Source organism: Polistes fuscatus, unplaced genomic scaffold (genome assembly GCF_010416935.1).
Source record: "Polistes fuscatus isolate 324 unplaced genomic scaffold, CU_Pfus_HIC Scaffold9, whole genome shotgun sequence".
Classification (NCBI taxonomy): domain Eukaryota; kingdom Metazoa; phylum Arthropoda; class Insecta; order Hymenoptera; family Vespidae; genus Polistes; species Polistes fuscatus.
The window spans coordinates 870,923-891,124 of record NW_025113173.1 but is presented as its reverse complement, the minus strand read 5'-3'; the positions used below and the strand labels follow the sequence as shown (position 1 = coordinate 891,124).

At 31.6% G+C, this 20,202-nt stretch overlaps 2 protein-coding genes across 2 annotated transcripts in view; one reads left to right on the top strand and one right to left on the bottom strand.

The window, feature by feature from the left end:
- The first annotated feature begins 8,386 nt into the window (after positions 1 to 8,386).
- On the top strand, positions 8,387 to 9,310 carry LOC122525697. The gene has a single exon (XM_043648618.1). The coding sequence runs from the start codon at positions 8,387 to 8,389 to the stop codon at positions 9,308 to 9,310; it is 924 nt and encodes a 307-aa protein (XP_043504553.1).
- A 119-nt stretch (positions 9,311 to 9,429) lies between these two features.
- LOC122525696 (polypyrimidine tract-binding protein 1-like) overlaps positions 9,430 to 20,202 on the bottom strand; it is a 167,385-nt gene continuing 156,612 nt past the window's right edge. Inside the window, exon 5 of the mRNA XM_043648616.1 lies at positions 9,430 to 9,486. Coding sequence (XP_043504551.1) covers positions 9,430 to 9,486 — 57 coding nt within the window. The remainder of the gene's footprint in view (positions 9,487 to 20,202) is intronic.

Here is a 20,202-nt window from a genome sequence, read left to right as displayed (position 1 = left end):
TAATAAAAGTTATGATTACTGAAATAAGACAAAAATCAAGTACCTCTTTAAATTATTATATAATATATAAAATAAAGATTCGATTAATCTTGAATATAATATTATAATAAAACTTTGATTTAATAAAAGTTATGATTACTGAAATAAGACAAAAATCAAGTACCTCTTTAAATTATTATATAATATATAAAATAAAGATTCGATTAATCTCGAATATAATTTATAATAAAACTTTGATTTAATGAAAGTTTATTATTAAAATAAGACAAAAATCAAGTACCTCTTTAAATTATTATATATAAATAAAGATTCGATTAATCTCGAATGTAATATTATAATAAAACTTTGATTTAGTAAAAGTTATGATTATTGAAATAAGACAAAAATCAAGTACCTCTTTAAATTATTATATAATATATAAAATAAAGATTCGATTAATCTCAAATAAAATATTATAATAAAACTTTGATTTAATAAAAGTTATAATTATAAAAATAAAACAAAAATCTCTCTCTCAAATACATCTTTAAATTATTATATATAAAATAAAGATTCGATTAATCTCGAATAAAATATTATAATAAAACTTTGATTGAATAAAAGTTATGATTACTGAAATAAGACAAAAATCAAATTTTAATTTATTATATATAAAATAAAGATTCGATTTATCTCGAATTTAAAATTAAAAAATTTAAATTTTAAATAATTTATTTACTGTCGTTGCTAAGGAATGCATTTACATTTATCTCACAAACGCATAATGGTATTACTTCTGTATTAGGTGCTCGAAAAAATTCACAAACGCATATATGCGTCCTTAGTCCAGACCGATAGCTTTTGCCAGACGCATATATGCGCCCACAGCACTCTAAGGGTTAAATCAAAAGCGACTCGCGAACTGTAAGCTAGCGTCAAATTGATTAATATTAAAACAAGAGACTGAGGAGGGGGGGAGAGAAAGAGGATAGAAGAGAATAAAGAAGAAGAAGAGGTGGGGGAAGGGGAAGGGGGAGTAGAAAGAGGAGTAAAAAGTAGGTTTTACCCTTAGAGTGCTGAATACTCGCGGCCTATGTGTTCCGTACGGACGACGAGGACAAAATTAAATGATTCAAGAGTATTATTTTTTAATATTAATTCTTTATTATCAACATTGAAATTTCAAATAATTTATTTACTGCCGTTGCTAAGGAATGCATTTACATTTATCTCACAAACGCATAATGGTATTACTTTTGTATTGGGTGCTCGAAAAAATTGACAAACGCATATATGCGTCCTTAGTCCAGACCGATAGCTTTGCCAGACGCATATATGCGCCCACAGCACTCTAAGGGTTAAATCAAAAGCGACTCGCGAACTCGCGCGTCAAATTGAAATAAAACAAAAAGACGATTAATATTAGAGACGGAAGGGAAGAAAAGAGAGAATAAAAGAAGAAGAAGAGGTTGGGGGAAGGGGGAAAGGGGAGGGGGTGGTATTTGAGGCAGGGGTTGGCGCAACGTTTCGTTTATTAAGGATGGCTGCTACCAAGTAGCGGTAGGCGCGGGTGCAAAGGGTGCAGGGACGGGTTTTGGTGGAGGAAGAGGGGGCGAGGGTGGAATAGAATGGGTTGGGATGGGATGGAATGGGGGGATCGAGGGTTGAGGGCAAACTGCCATGCCGTAGCATGGACTGCACACCCGCCACGTGCAATTAGCCATGTTCCGGGCTTGTCGGGACTCGACTTTAATGGAGCGCATCGCACTAACCTCGGCATTTACACGTCAGACACGAAGATCGAGTGGCATCGGAGGAAAGAGATGGAAAGAGGAATGAAAAAGGAATGAAAGTGAGAGAGAATGAGAGAGAGAGAGAGGGAATGAGAGAGAGCTTGCAAGCAACGTGATTGTGCACCGAAAGAGACGACAGACATAAAGAAAGATTTAAATGGATCAAAGGTTAACAACTCGTTTCTATTTGTTTGTTGTTTTGTTTTTAACTTTCCTTTTTGTCGATTCAACTCTTTCTTTTTTCTCTTTCTTTTTCTTTTTTTTTTTCTTATTTTCTTCTAGCTTTCTATCCGTCGAGAAACACCCAGGAGGAAAGGGGTGGGGGTAGTAGGATTCGGGACGAATTTAATTATCTTTTCCCTTTTTTCTTTGCTTTCCTTTTGTTTTGTTTTGTTTTCTTTTCTTTTCTTTCTTATCCATTGAATTCTGTGCGGTTACTATGTTAATAGTGAAAATAGAATTTAGAGGATGTTCGTTTGGTCGAGAACGTGTACGATAATGAATTCAATTTTACGTTTAATTTCGTTTCGTCTATTTGTTATCTAATGTTTCTATCCAATCTTTTATACTTTCTAATTTTGATATTATTGCTACTTGTTTTTCTCTTTTTCTCGCGATTAAATTAATTTCATTTGATTTGGATTTACTTTTGAATCGTCGAATTGAGAATTTCGTGTTTTATTGTTTAAGAGGATTTTTATTTGATTAATTAATTAAATAAATGAACTTGTGCAACATATTTTTTCGTTATATATATATATTTTTCTCGTATTAATATTTAATCTAATTTTTTTATATATAAAAATCATCTATAGATATTATTCATTTTCAAATAATTTTTTCTATGACAATGCATATTCGTTTGTTTTCGTGTGTTTTTTTTGTTTTGTTTTAATCTCTCTCTCTCTTTCTCTCTCTCTCTCACTCTCTTCTCAAAAATTATACATTCTTCGTAACGAAGTTTAACGCGTGTAAAACAACACGTTATAATAACATTTTCTATCTCATTCCCCGGTTTGTTTACTTTTTTGTCTATCATCTCATTTTATACTTTCTTTACTCATTTTCTTTGTTTGCTTTTTCTCATTCCATTTGAAATACGACATCTGACATTTAACGTTGAAAGGAAGCTCGTAAATATTAAAGTAATGAAAGTAACGGTTAATGTAAACCAACCAACAGAGACAAATATTATTACTTCGGTCGTGACTTTTCTCTTGTCGAATCAAAAACAAGTCAAGTCTAGGTGTGATGTTAAATTTTCGGTACGTTGAATAACGTAACGTCAATAATAATAGTAGTCTCTTCCAACTACGTCAATTTATAATGGTAACTTTTGACATTTTCTTTTACTAATTAATCATTACATCTATAATAACCCAACTACATTAACAACGAAAAATGATTTCTCTCGAAACTCTTGAAATTTTGTATCGCATAAATACGAATGAGAAAAAAAAGAAATATAATATAATAACAATTAATTTATCGATATATATTATAATTAAAAAAACTGGTGTGTGTACTTATGTACGCACGTAAGAAGTTATACTTCTTTGCCTACCAAAACGAACATAACCTCAATAACCTCAAAATAACTAAAAGAAAAAAAAATAATAATAATAATTATATAATAAGAAAGAATACAAAAAAAAACTGGTGTATGTACTTATGTACGCACGTAAGAAGTTATAACTTCTTTGCCGTACCAAAACGAACATAACCTCAATAACCTCAATAACCTCAAAAATTACTTAAAAAAAAACTTCAAGAAAAAAAAGCAACTTAAAACAAAAATAATAATTATTATTATATTATAAGAAAGAAAAAAAAAAGAAAAGAAAATATCAAATATAGATATCATTCCACACTAAAATAAGAAAGATATTGAATTACTTGACGCGTCAACAGTAATGGGCGCGGTTACAGCATTAGTTCTCGCTTCGATCATTAAGTAAAGCAGCGCTGAGTACGATTAGTTTGGATGGGTGACCCGCTTGAGAAAGAAGGGGAAGAAGAAGAGAAGACAACTCATGCCGTATACTTGAAATCGCCTTTGCCGCGCGTAGTAAATAACCGCGACAACTCCATGGTGTCGTTTTCCCAGACGCTCGGAACCAAATCACTCCCCATTACATTTTTCCCAACGTGCCAAAAGAAGTATAACTTCAAAAATAATATATAAAATAATATATTTGTATCATTTATCCAGATTAAAAATCGATACATCCCCAAATGGAATTGTTAGAATAAAACCACACACACATACACACATTTTATATATATTATTTAATTATATTTAAATATTAATGTGAAACTCGTGTTATAAAATATGAAAAAGTACATTTTTTCCAGAACATTTATATGAATATTTTGGTATGAAAATTGTACCACCATAAAATAACGTATTATTCCATTAGTTATATTATTCTAATAACATATACGTAACGAAGTGTTTGATAAATGATGATTTTGCATAGTATCATTAATAATTAAACATAAAAGAATATAATATACACTATCTCACACGCATTACACGCGTATACGTGCTCGCATATAATTAAGTATAATTCATTCTCTTATTAATAAGAAGGAATTATATTAAATATTTTGTTCTTCTTTCTTTACTTTCTTTACTTTCTTTACTTTCTTTCGTTCTTTCTTTTTCTTCTTTTAATTTACATACATACATACATATTATACATACATATTATACACCTATACACACATAACACGCGTGCATACATACTTATAACGATTCGCACAATATGTTTTCATACTATATAGCAAACCTTAATGACTCCTCCTCAGCTTAGAATCAAACGTGTCAAAGCGTGTAGTGCATGCGAAACGAGAAGCAGCAGCAACTCTCCTCAACGACTTCAATCTCTTCACTTGTGTGTGTGTGTGTGTAGAGTATTATACGTATAAACAGAGTCTACACGTACGTGTACACACATATACATAGAAAATCGACGTACGAGCAACGCTTACACACACACACACACACACTCTTTTCAAAAGCCCCTGAAGCTGCTTCTTTTTTTTTTTTATTTCTTTTTCCACTTCGTTTTCTTCCACCCTTTTTTTTTCTTCTTTTTTATTATTTTATACTTTTTCACCCTTTAAGGAAAGAAGACACACAAACCATCGCAACTTTTCGTTAGTAGTGAGGTACCCCAAGATGTGTACGTACTTTTACCTTTTTCTATCTCTTCCTTTTCTTTTTTTTTTCTCTCCATAACTTTTTCTTTCTAATTTTACTTACATCCTCCCCCATACATCTAGGAGAAGAAGATTCGCGCACGATGGTTCTCGTTCGCGCTCGAAGAAAACGAAAAGGGCATATAAATCTTTTAGACTCCTTTGCGTCGCGTAGACTCGTTACGAAACTTGACTTACACATACAAACACAAACACACACATATAGATATATATACATAGGAACGCACGTATACAAACACACACATCAATTTATTTATATAATATACATTTTATAATGTGTGTATGTAATGTGAATGTATGTGTGTGTGTAATGCGTGTGTATGTAATCAGAAAAAATATTTGTGTGTGTAGAAAATTTACAGCGATAGAAACTGCAAATTCTGTAAACTAAAGAGTACGAGAAAAAGAAATAGAAATAAAAAGAGAGAGAGAGAGAGAGAGAGAAGAACAAACAAATGTGCATGCAAAGAGTAAATGAATGAATAAGTGTGTGTATGTGAAAGAGAGAGAGAGAGAAGAACAAATAAATGTGCATGTAAAGAGTAAGTGAATGAATAAATGTGTGTACGTGTGTGTGTGTGTGTGTGTGTGAGAGAGAGAGAGAAAAGGGGTAGGTTTCACGCATGAGCAATAGCAGAGGAGAGATAATAACTTTGTGGTATCCAACGTGTAAGACGGCGGAAGGAAATCGCATCGTGCATGTTGAACAGTTTCCCCTTTGTCAAGAAGACCGCTGTGTAATCGGTGCAACGGTGCATCTCGAATGCTTTGGCGACCGATTTCAAGTACTATGTATTATATTATACCTCATATTATGTCTTCAACGATTGAATATGTATATTTTGTATATATATCCTATATATTATTACGAATAATTGAATATATATACATATATATGTTAATACACAAACATGATATTAATATTTAATTAATTTATTAATTTTAATTAATTTAATTATTTGATATATATATTGAGTTAATTGCAAAATTAATTATATATAAAATTACATATTATAAGATATATATATAATACATTAAGTTACTTAGAAAATTCGTATTGATTCATTAACAATTTAATATTCTCTCTATATATATATTATTATATATTTATTAAATATTTATATATATATAAATTTATAAAATTAAAAATATATATCTATAAATTTTAAATATACATATATATATTTTTGTCATTAATTAATTAAATAATTACAAATTATTATATAATTATATAATTAAAAATATATATATATATTTTTTTTTTTGTAATTTTCATTTAATTCATATATTATTTTTGGTTTTAAAAGAATAATCATATATATAGTAATATAAAATTTATATGAAAAATATACGCCCTATTTTATAAATCGGTACGAATTTTTAAAAATAAAATACATATTATAAGATATATACAATAAATATGTAATAAAATTACATATATTAAAAGATATATACAATATATTAAGTTACTTAGAAAATTCGTATTGATTTATTAACAATTTAATATTCTATATGTTGAGGTACCGGTGCCCTTGATCGGTAATACTCTTTTTATTTATCGTGAAGATGCTGTGATGTTCGTGTTCTCGATTGTTGCTGCGTTGTATTTCGCTGTTGTCGGAATCCTACGATGCGCTGGCTTCGGTTTCGTTGAGTTAAGTTCTTTCGTTCTGTCGTGATCTTCTATATCGTGTATATTCTTCTAATGCTAAGGTGCGGGGCGGCAGTCTCTTATATTTAGGGAATGCTCGTCATCCCTTCTCTGCGCCCATTAGCCAATAGAAAAAAAGATAATCTTTATGTTATAGTCTCGCACGTGTAAACTGCACCACACATAAGAACATAAGATTTCATAAGACCGTTACTTCTAATAGCGGACAATTCCTAATAATTGTAATAACCCGTTACCGTAAGATACATAAGAATCATAAGAAGGGTCATCATAACTAACATAAGAACCGACAAAACTGAACTAAATTCCTTCCTCTCTATTGTCCGACTGCCCTTTTATACTTTTCCATCGAACAACGAAGCATCGGCCTCCCTCCACGGGTGACGCATACAGCCTCTGTTCCTCACACTTAATCTTAAGAATATCGATATCCTAAACAAACATTCGCACGCACTCACACTAGTGCAGGCGCCAACGTGCACGAACCTGCATGAGACGTTTACACACGAATAAAATGTATAACGGCCGTAGACGTGGAGATGACGCATCGGTAGGAACGCATTGAAATAAAGAAATTCACCCGACACGACGGCGCCGAGTGTTTACTTAGTAACTAAACACCGACCCAATAGGTCCGGAGCACGAAAGGACCGTTGCACCGATCCTCAGATAGCCCTTTTGTTCGATATATCTATAGTTTTTTAAATATGAGCCTTTATACGTTGTTCGTGATTTTCATGATATCGAAATCTATGCTATGCCGACTTCTTATGTAGTTGCGTACCGACGCAACACTATATATATATTTCCATTTGAATTTTTATAATTTTCATTTAATTCATATATTATTTTTAGTTTTAAAAGAATAATCATATTGTCACATTACGCCGAACCGAGCAGCCTACCGCACGAGATAAAAATTATTTGTATAGGAATTCTATGGGAATAAAGAATTCTAAAGGAAAAAACCTAAATAAATAAGTAATATAATCTAAAGAAAAAACCTAAATAAATAAGTAATATAATCTAAAAGCTTATATATATAGTTTACAGGCGATAGAAATAATTCTATAATAAATATAATAAAATAATAAAATAAAATTCTAAGATATTCAGTCTCCTCAAAAGAAAGGGTCTCATGGTCGTTCCCCCCTTTGGTAAACAAATGCAATTTTAAACGGGTAAAATTCCGATAGCTTTGAAAGATACTCTCTCGCTAAGGCGTTACAGGCGTTAAAAGAAAGAAATAGCGATGACCAATAGGGAATCTGTGATTCAATAAGAAACGCCCTATAGGAAAAGGAGAGTCCTTCCTCTCCCACTATATGCGGGGTATAAGAGACGGACCCCAGACCGGAATAAGGGCTTATTTAGAAGAGTTATACACAGGAGTATACACAGAGTGATATACAGAGATAGATGCATAAGTACGAATAATTTGTAATAAGCCTGAAGTCAGTAAATGTTTAAGTTTTAAGTGCGACGATATATATATAAAGGGAGTTTTCTACTTGTATTCTGTTCTATTTTCTTGTGTTTTGTTAAAATATATGATCCATATTTTGTACTACTTCGTCAAAATTGTTATTCACCCCGAGCTTTAATCGAACATTTGGCGACCGTGACAGGACTGGGGTCTTACTAGTATTACAGTTTTGTGCAAAAGTTATTTTAGTGCTTTATCATTAAAATGGATCTTCTAAAAAGGAAAAGAACAATGGCTCGCGTTGCATTCACAAAGGTGTATAACACTTTGAATGCATTACTGGATCCAGCAAAGGGATCGAGTAGGGAAGCGATTTCAAACTACCTAGCACTATTGGAATCCAAAACACAACAACTGACTTCAATTTCGCAATCGTACTTGGATCTGAGAATGGAAGGAGACGATTATTCGGAGGCAGAAATCGAGCAAGAGACGAACGAAACCATAGAATATGAAGAAAAATTCTTGGATATCAAGTCCCAAGTCGAGGATCTCTTCAAAGAGACAGAAAGTTCGTCTACCTCCGCGCTAGCTGCCGCCGCTCTTCCAGCACAACCAGACATAAGAGTGTCTTGTAATGTACCGACAATCCGATTGCATCAATTTAGCGGTAATATAAAAGATTGGCTACCATTTTGGAGTTCGTTCAAGAAAATACACGAAAACTCTGGGTTGACAAAAGAGGACAAGTTCCAATATTTAATGCAATCTATGGAGCCGAAATCTCGTGCAGCCGCATTGATTAAAGGTTATCTGCCTACCGCTGAAAATTACACAAAGGCGATTGATAGTCTAATGGAGCGATACGGTGATACAGATCTGCAAATTGAAGTACATATACGTCAATTATTGCAACTTGTCCTGCGTAAACCAGCCGGGTCTACGAATTATTACCTCTCCGGTTTATATGAAAACCTCGAATCACGTTTGCGAGCGTTGGAATCTTTAGGTCTCACCAACGACACGTACGCGACCATATTGTATCCTCTCGTAGAATCAGCACTACCAGAAGAATTATTGAGAGCGTGGCAACGTAGTTGCTCACTTCTAAACGCTAATTACATAGGAGGAACGGGAGCTTCCGCTATTCGTGGAAAAGAGCGATTAACTCGACTCATGGAATTTCTGGCAATGGAAGTGAAAAGTGTGATTTAATAAGAAACGCCCTGTAGGATAAAGAGAGTCTTACTTGTAGTTTACTTGTAGTTTTACTTTTTACGTATTTTAACGTATATTAGTTTTACTTGTATTTTGTTCTATTTTCTTGTGTTTTGTTAAAATATATGATCCATATTTTGTACTACTTCGTCAAAACTGTTATTCACCCCGACCTTTAATCGAACACATATAAATAGTAATAGAAAATTGATATGAAAAATATACGCCCTTTTTTTTATAAATCGGTACGAATTTTTAAAAATAAAATACATATTATAAGATATATATACAATAAATATGTAATAAAATTACATATATTAAAAGATATATACAATATATTAAGTTACTTAGAAAATTCGTATTTATTTATTAACAATTTAATATTCTATATATATATTTCCATTTGAATTTTTGTGTAATTTTCATTTAATTCATATATTATTTTTGTTTTAAAAGAACAATCATATATATAATAATATAAAATTGATATGAAAAATATACGCCCTTTTTTTTTATAAATCGGTACGAATTTTTAAAAATAAAATACATATTGTAAGATATATACAATAAATATGTAATAAAATTACATATATATATTATAAAATATATACAATATATTAAGTTACTTAGAAAATTCGTATTGATTTATTAACAATTTAATATTCTATATATATATATTGAATTTTTATTTTTATAATTTGAATTTTTATAATTTTCATTTAATTCATATATTATTTTTGTTTTAAAAGAATAATCATATATATAATAATATAAAATTTATATGAAAAATATACGCCCATTTTTATAAATCGTTACGAACTTTTCGAGAATAATTCGATATATTCTCAACATATGGTATATCGTGTTATATATCGAACGATTGAATATATTATACATATATTGTTATGTGTATATGTAGAAAAGAAGGTGGTGGTGTGTAGAAAAGAAGGTGGTGGCGTATAGAATGAATGAGAAAAGAAGAAGACGACTTTACGTTATTTCGTAACGACCGAACTCTATTACCTGGCTATGTAACGCATTCGATTGGCGCACCTGTTTCCCTCCTTCTCAATATTCATTCGAACGTAGAAAACTCTCTACGGTGCACTACCCTTCTCTCTCTCTCTCTCTCTCTCTCTCTCTATCGAAAAAAAATAAAACTCACTTTTATTATTGACAGTCCGGCAGTTTCCGAAGAATGAAAGAAAGAATAAGATATATATATATGTATATAAAGATGGAAATAGCAAAAGAGTGAGAGAAAGAGAGAAAGAGAGAGAGAGAGAGAAAGAAAAAATATATCACATTTTACACCACGAAACTGTCCTTTTGTGCTAGAAGAAACTTGCTTTAACGACTCCGGGGTGCACACAGAGCGATAGTAGTCTCCTCTTTCGTAGCTTTTCGCAACGAATAGAAGAAGAAAAATAGAAGAAGATGAACAAAAAAAAAATAAAATAAAATATGAAGAAGAGTAGAAAGGGAAGAGAACTGGGTGGAGGGGTGGTGGGGTGGAGGAGGTGTGGGTGGTGTGGAAGAAACGATCGAATAACGCAAATAACGAGGGAGAGACATTTTTATTATTATTATTATTATTATTATTATTATTATATATATATATATATCTCATCTGAATTCGCTTTTTGCTTCCTTCCGTTTCGAAGAAAACTTGTGTATGCGCGCAAATTTTGTTTTCCTTATTTATAAATCTTCTCTCTCTCTCTCTTTCTTCTTCTCTACTGGACCACCACTGAACTAACTTTTATTTCATCTATCTACCTATCTATCCATCTATTCCATTCTTTTCATTTCTTTCCTTTTCCTATTCCTATTCCTATTTCTTTTCCTTTTCTATCTTATTTTCGTATCTTTATATGGACCATTAGCAAACTACTCGTAGTCGATAAAACTACGTGCCATATTCTACGTGCTATAGATATTATTTATTATATTTAACGTTAGAACGAATTATAATATCCTTTCTCTGTCCCTTTCCATTTAATATTTCTCTATTTCTATTTCTTTTTCTCTTTCTCATATCAGGAGAGTCATTGTTTTGCGTTATCGTTATTCCCAACGAGCAGTTCTCCTTCTTCCTTATGACATCCTTTACGTGCACATTACCTATACTATATACCATCCCATATTCAGTTAAATGTACAATAGTTTGTATCGCATATATTGGAATACGTTACGCTAGATATATCTTTCGAAATAAGAGAAGGGGGAGGGGGCAGAAGGGGGAGGGGGAGAAGACCACGGGTGGGGGGCGGAGGGGTACATGGGTTTACAGGAAAATGAAGTAAAGGGAACGAGTTACGGGGGTAGAGGGGGAAGGGGGTAGGAGGTGGTAGAGGTTCGAAGAGGTAAAACAAGGGACGGGTAGAAGGGGAGGGGGGAGAAGACAACGGGTGGGAGGCGGAGGGGTACATGGGGTTGCAGGAAAATGAAGTAAAGGGAACGAGTGACGGGGGTAGAGGGGGAAGGGGGTAGGGGGTGGTAGGGGTTCGAAGAGGTAAAACAAGGGACGGGGAGAAGGGGAGGGGGGAGAAGACAACGGGTGGGGGCGGAGGGGTACATGGGGTTGCAGGAAAATGAAGTAAATGGAACGGGCGACGGGGGAATGGGGAAGGGGGTAGAGGGTAGGGGTAGGGGGTCGAAGAGGTAAAACAAATTACCCCGTGTGCGGCTAGGTAACACTGTAGGTAGTACATTAGTATTCAAAGGATGTTAAACGCCGAGTGTGTAATTTAATGTTCTCTACAGTTTCTCTAAAGTATTTTTATAGTTTGTTCTATTTAGAACTAAACCCCATCCCCCTACCCTGCCCACCAAAAATCTCTCTTCTTTGAATGAAATGAAAATGATTAAGGAACGTTTCGAGATTCGTTCGAGTATGATATTATAAATAAAATGGATTACACTTACTTTACTTTTGAACGCGAATTTCTTAGAAATGTTTCATGGAATATTTTTTTTTCTCTTTTTTCAATAGAAAATCAACGAATTGTATAATAATAATGATAATTATAATCGAATATGAAAATCATTTTGGAAGTTAAATTGCTATGTTAAATTAAAAGTTAAATGTTATTTCTATCTAAACGTTTTTGTCCAATAGAAATTCATTGAATATAAATTATTGAAATATCGTTTCACAAATCACAGAGGTTAGTTTATTCTTCGAAAGTTATTTTCTAAAATATCGAGGAAACGTTTAGGAGAATAAATCCGTAATGAAATCGTTCGAGAGAAAGTGAAAATTATGTTGATTAATATTAAGTTGTTGATAATTCCAGGAATAAGTAATACTACGTTATTTCAAAATTGAAGGTTTTTTTCCTTTTATTTATTCGTTATACACAGGGTGTGAGACGGGAGAAACAGCCCTTTGAATTTTCCCCCGTTAGTGTATTATGTATACATGTAACAAAATAATAATGTTTAAAAAGTAGTCAAATGTTTTATACGATTTTTTATTTTTATCCCTCGACGTTTACTATTTTTTCGGTTTATTTTTTTCTTTTTTTTTTTTAAAGCACAAATCAATCCAAAGAGAGTAACGAGATTATTTTTCCTTCGTAGACGATACGATGAATGTTTAAAAGTAAATGGAAATATTTGTGAACCTTTATTCAGAAAAGACAAAAATAAAATCACATTGATTAGAACAACGTGTGTGTGTGTATGTATGTTCATGTGTGTATATGAGAAATTTTGTTATGACGTTATAACTGAAAAAACAAATAAAAATCGTATTGCAATATTTGAGTATTGCTAGTTTTTCTTTTTTTTTTTTTTTTATCTGTCTATCGAATTTGGAACATTTTTCCCGACATATCCGGCCTGCGTATAAAAAATTTAATATAGAATCGAAGAAAATAAATTTTTCACATTATATACGCCATATATATATATATATAACTTTTCCAACAAAAATTCTACGTAAAATAAACTATCATCTCGAATCATTCTAAATCGTGTATTAAATAATAAAGAAATCAAATTCGTACTCTTCGTATTATTTTCATTTTTTTTTTTACGTTAAACAAATTTTTGAAGATATAATACACACACACACACACACACACACAGGGTTTATTTTATTTATATATAAATATTAATACAATTTATTTGATAAAACAGTCGATTTGAAATTTTATTTCAAATCAAAAGAAATTTACGCTTACGTAAAGTATTTTTTTTATTTTTGTCTTATAAATATATTTAATTTTATTTATCTTTGTCTTATTATCTTAATATTTTATTTATTTATTTTTGTCTTATTTAAATATTTAATTTTATTATTTATTTATTTATTTATATATTTTTATATAAATATATTTATAATAATAATATTTATATTATATTTTGATATTTAAAATAAACTTGCAACGTATGTTACGAATCAAACCCTTTAGACACTCATACATATATATATATAAGAATAAGAAATAAAACAGTAGTAGCAATATAGTAGTAGTAGTACTAGTAGTAGTAGTAGTAGTAGTAGTCTAAAGTATAAAACGAAAGAAGATATCAGATTGAAACGTGTTAACGTTGGGAAAGATCGGATGATAAGTTCGAATCCTAAAATCCTGCTTCGATTTCTCGAAGAAGTTTCTTCTGCAAAAGGAAAGGAGACAATACTCTCTCTCTCTCTCTCTCTCTCTCTCTCTCTCAAAGACGATGGCTTCTGTCGACGTCGCATTTACGCGAAATCGAGTCTACGAATTCAAAGGCAAAACTTTTCGTTCGCGACATACACGAAGAACGTGGTTGCAGCTTGACGACTTTTCCTAAGCTTCTCCTCTCTTTCCTTTTCTCTCATACTCTTATTCTTATACTCTCTTCCCCCCCCCTCTCTCTCTCTCTTTCTATCTCTGTCACTCTTCCTCTTTCATTTCTCATCTTGATACTTAGCAAAGTAGTCCTCGTTATTAAAGCTCGAGAATACCAACGATGGAAATCGTTAGATTTTTCATCTTTTTTTTCTTCTAATGTTTATCATGAACTTTATTCTTGTTTTATTAAAGATTATTCTTTCAAATTAATTCTTTCTCGTTATTATTTAATTTATTACATATTTCCTTATCTTTAGTTTAGATTATTTTCTTTAATTAATTAATTCTTTCAAATATTCAAAACATTATTAATAAATAATTCTTATAATAATAATAATAATAACGAAAAGGATCGGATTGAAACACATGAAAATAGAGAGAGAAAATAAAATAACAACATATATACATATATACATACAGAAATATTGTCTGAGGTAGAAAATAAATGCTAACTATTTACGTGTTTCCAGATATCTTCATATACATAAACACACACACACACATCCATACACGCATACACTTATGCATACCTTCTAAAACGGTTTTACAGTTATATACGATGTAGTAGCAGTCTATTAAATATAACCTACCTTCGAATATTTGTTTCTATTCTCTGTACTACTGCTAGAGAAACTACTACGTTTACCTAGCTGAAATTGATGCAATTCCAGTCTTTCTATTTCCCCCTCCCCTCACCCCTTTTCCCTTTTCCTTTATCTTTTCGGTGAGAATCAAAAGTTTCCTTCACGGTTTTGTCGATGTAGTTGTCGATGGTAGTTATGGGGGGATATTGGTTTGTGTATTGGTTAGTGGTGTTGGTTGGTTGGTTTTGTAGTGGTAGTGGTAGTGGTAGTGGTGGTTGATGGTTACGATGGTATATTAACTGTGCTTGCTCGGTATTCAAAAGCTATACTTGCACGACCAAAGCCAGAACCAATCTCTGTGTACGATCGGAGAATTCCGCGGCATTACTACCAACCCCCTCCCACCCACCCCCACTTCCCCCTAACCTCACCCTACCTCCTCCTCTTCCTCCTCCTCCTCCTAGAAGGATTTGTCAACGCAATTAAGCTCGGCGCGGATATAAGCGGTGTTTGCTTAAACGCTCGCGATAAGCTCGAATCCTCAGCCCCCTCTTTCCACCCTCTTTCCACCCTCTTTCCTCTACCTCTTTTCTTCCCTCTTCTTCTTCTTCTCTCTTTTCTCTCTACTTCTATCAAACGTTTGTGTATAGTGTGCGGTATAGGTATTACGTATGTACTGTTACAATGGTTTTTACATTTTCAAATTTTATTTTTCCATTGCTAATTAATTCTAATATAACTGATAGCATAATTAAAGTTTAACTAGCATAAATGTGTTTTCGAGTGACGCTTCAACCAAAGAAGACTGTCAAAAATTATATGATAAAATTGAATGATTAAGTTGTTTTTAAGATTCAAAAATAAATAACCTTTCATAAACCAAAAGAAAAAAGAAACGTTTATACTACTGTGTGACCAAATGAAAAGTTTGCTAATATCTGTCCTTGTTCTTCTTTTTTATTCTTTTATTTTTTGAAGTTATACTTCTTTTGGCGCGTTTGGGAAAATGTAATGGGGAGTGATTTTGTTCCGAGCGTCTGGAAAAACGACACCATGAAGTTTGTCGGTATTTAAGACGCGCGGCAAAACGATTTCAAGTATACGGCATGAAGTTGTCTTCTTTTCTTCTTCCTCTTTTTTTCTCAAGCGGGTCACCCATCCAGATACTAATCGTACTCAGCGCCGCTTTACTTAAATGATCGAAGCGAGAACTAATGCTGTAACCGCGCCATTACTGTTGACGCGTCAAGTAATTCGATATATCTCTCTATATTTAGCGTGGACTGATATCTATATTTTCATTTTTCTTTTTCTTTTTTTATTCTTCTATATATATAATAATAATTATTTTTTTTTTTTAATTATTTTTTCTTTGAAGTTATTTTGAAGTTATTTTTGAGGTTATTGAGGTTATGTTCGTTTTGGTACGGTAAAGAAGTATAACTTCTTACGTGCGTACATAAGTACAACACCAGTTTTCTTTTATTTTATTTTAATAATATAAAACGTAATATATAAAGTTATCGTTAATGTTTATTTATCTTTCTTTTTTTTTTCTTGTTTTTTTTTTATTTTTTCATTTTATTTTTCGATTAGATAATTCGTTTCAATCGTATCGTCAACGTGGTTATTCTTTCAGAATTTATTATTATGGTATAACGATTGGTTAATAGTCGTCTCCTTCTTCTTCTTCTCTTTGATTATCTCGTTTTACATTCATTTCCGTTTCCTGAGTGTCATACTGCGAAAATAACCGGGAAATTTTATCATATGATATATCCCCGTGTTATTCCGAACGGTAAAATCGTTTCAGTAATCTTCGACGACGACAGGGAACATTACTATTCCACGTTTATAAGATACTATTGAAAAATATATTAACATCGTTTATAGATTTTGTAATCAATCATTCTATCTGTAATAATATAAATTTGATTAAAATAATATCTTATAGTGTATTTTGAATCGTGAGAAATATACGGTAAGTTTATTCATTATTTAAATAATCTCGTTTATATATTGGTTCACATCGATAACTGAAATTTCCTAATTACTTTTCACCGGGTTGTTTCATCCAACTTTACTCGCTCTCTGTATATTTGTCTCAAGCCAATCAAAACTAAACCGTGACTGCGCGAAACGAGTATCTGTGATTTGTTAGTTAATAAACTAACTGACGTCTGATTAAATTAAAATTATTAGAATACAAACTAGAACAACCCCCCTCCCCTTCCTACTACCCCCTGGCAGCCTTTGAATTGAACATGTTAAATGAAGAGTGTGTTCATATAGAACATGATTATTATTGATAAAATTAAATGAATATATATAATCTATTATAATTTATATTTGATTATTTAACACTTTCTCCCACGTAATAAAATTTAAATCCTCGTTAAAATATATTTCTTACGTTACATGCATTATAATACATATAAACAATAAATAATTAACGATTACAATACGATAACGTAATATTTTTATATCATAATCGTTAAATCAACGTATGCATAAAAAGAATTTTTTTCTGACAATCATTTGAAAAAGTCAATATTCTTCTAAAATTTATTTATCTCGCAAACAAATTCTGACGGATATTATTTATTTTTGTTCCAATAGCAATGTTTAAACTGTTATTGCATCGTCAAACGTATCACGAATGGTTATCGTTACGTGATAACTACTACGTCAAACAAGTTAATTGCTTATGGGGTTTATGATATAATGAAACTATCGCGTGACGTGTATGGTACATCAATCTTTAGTTCAAAAACATATAAAATGAGGAAGAAGAGGAATGACAAATTGTGCAAATGATAAAACGATGATATTAAAGACATTTCTTTTGTGATTTGTACTATAATATTATTCCTTCTTTTATACGTGTGTTTAAAATATATATATATATTAAAAATAAAAATTTATTATAAAATAAAAATTTATTATAAAAAAAATTATTATAAAAAATGCATATATATATAAATTAAATATTTATTATATATATATTTTATATTATTTATTATTTTATAATTTATATTTATATATATAATTTATTTTATTATTATTTATTTATTATATATAAATAATATATAATATAATTTATTTTATTTTTATTTATTTTATTATATATATTCTATATATATATATATATTTTATTTTATATTTATGTATATATATATATTGCATTATCACACACTTTGCAAGTGAAATCGGCTAGGGAAAAGTAGGCGTGGTTGGTAAGCTCATCCATCATTATACGGCCGATCCAGGAGTATATTAATTAATCCTCATTACGATATACCCAATCTCTATGACAATCTGATAAACGATCGTTTACTCAACTTGTCATGGACAGAGTGTGTTACCGATCGAATCATTTTCAAGAATTCATCTCTTTAACTAACCCCCCCCCGTAACCAGCAAACCAACCCACACCCAGCTCTCCTTTATTTCCCTTTCCTGATAATTTCGTTTCGTTTCGTTTCATTTCGTTTTATTTTTATCCCCCATTTCCATGTAAACGTTGTTGTTCCGTTAATTGTTTCGATACGTGATATGATTTCATAATGTTCACGTAAAAACTGATGTACGATGAATTTTTCTGCCAAGTCATATTATGGGTTTTTAGGGAAACAATTTTCTATATTTTCAAAGTCTAAGTAAAAGCAAAGCTTTGATAACATCTAAGTAATTAAACGTAAATCGTTTCTATCCAAATGTTCGTTTAGGTTATATGGTGAATGAGGGGGTGGAGGTTAGTTCTAATGGGAAGTAAGAATAAAAGCAAGAAAAAAGGGGCCTCGATAACATCTCATGCTAACGTTTAATAATAACTATCATTATTATATAAAACGTATAAGTATAATACATGTGAACTACAAACACACACACACACACACACACACACACACACGTATGATAATAAAAAATGAGACCCGAGAAAAAAAAAGAAAAAAATAGATAAGAAAAAGAATTATTATCAAATAAAATAAAATAAAAAAAAAAAAAGACGAAGAAGTAGAGGAAGAATAAAAAGAAAAATGATTGAAAAAAAAAGGAAAAGACCCTACCTCTCTCTCTCTCTCTCTCTCTCTCATGGGGTGGCATGAAAACGCGCGAAGCTCGGCAGATATTTTAATGGAAGTTCGAACTTAAGATATTTCGTGTAAGCGTACCACCACCATGACGACGACAACGACAACGACAACGACAACGACGAAGGCAAGGGTTGGGGTGGGGGTACTGGAGTGTTCATAATGAGATGTTAATGGAGTGGCTGGGAAAAAAGGTTCGGCGTCACGTCACGGTATCGACAGGTTCTCTAAACCTTACCAGTAGTAGAACCACCCTTTTCCTTCCTTCCTTCCTTCTATCTTTCCCTTCCCTTCCCCTACCCCCACCACCCCTTTCTTACTTACTTACTCTTTCGTCTTATCTACCTACCAATTTTTTTTCTCCTCCTCCTCCCTCTTCTTCTTCTTCTTCTTCTTTCTATCACACTCCCCCTCCCCCTGCCCTCTCCTCCTGGCTCCTGGTCCCTCCACCATTTCTTACCTTTTCTTTTCCTTTCTCGTTTTAGGATCGAAGAGTCTTTTCCCCTACCCAAGACGTGTCCTCGTGTTCTTCCTACTAACGAAAAAAGGGGGTCATTCGTCGGATCGAAAACGCTTCAACGTGATAGGACACTGTACAATCTATTTTTCCAAGTAGGAACAGGTGGGGGGAGGGAGGGGTTGAAGTTAATATCGTCTAGTATCGAGAAACACCGAGAACTTAAATGAGATTTTTGTTTGTAAGGAAAATTCTCGTTTTTTTTTTGTTCTTTTTTTTTCTTATTTCGTTGTTCTTTTTTACATTGATAATAATAGGAATAATTTTAATTATTTTTTTTATTATTTTGAATTATTTTCAACCGAACACGACGAAGTTCTAATGAAATATTCAAATTTTTGTTTATGATTTTTTTTTCCCCCACACCGGAGAATATTATCATCCAGTTACTTTATATAAATTAAATTAAATTAAATTAAACAATTTAATGGTAACGTATGATATATATATATATATATTGTTTGATTATTTTTTTCTTATCTTTCGATTTTATTTCGAATTGTTACACGATATTATTCAAAGCACAATTAGATAATACTAACACGATGTTCATACGAACAATTAATATCGAGAACAATCAGAAAATTTGACGAGTATTAATTTACACGTATTTGAAATAATTATTGTTCACTCTATCGAATATATATATATATTATTATTTGTAGTTCATTTGAAAATATTAAAAGTATCGTTCAATTCGATACGAAACATTTGCAATCGATAAAAATTAATCTCCTAATTTATTTTTTCTATTTTTTTTTGTCAAAAATTAATTCAAACCAAGACAATATCATTTAACTCGTTAAATACGTTTCAACAAAAAGTGGGGAGGAAGGGGGAGGGGGTTTCA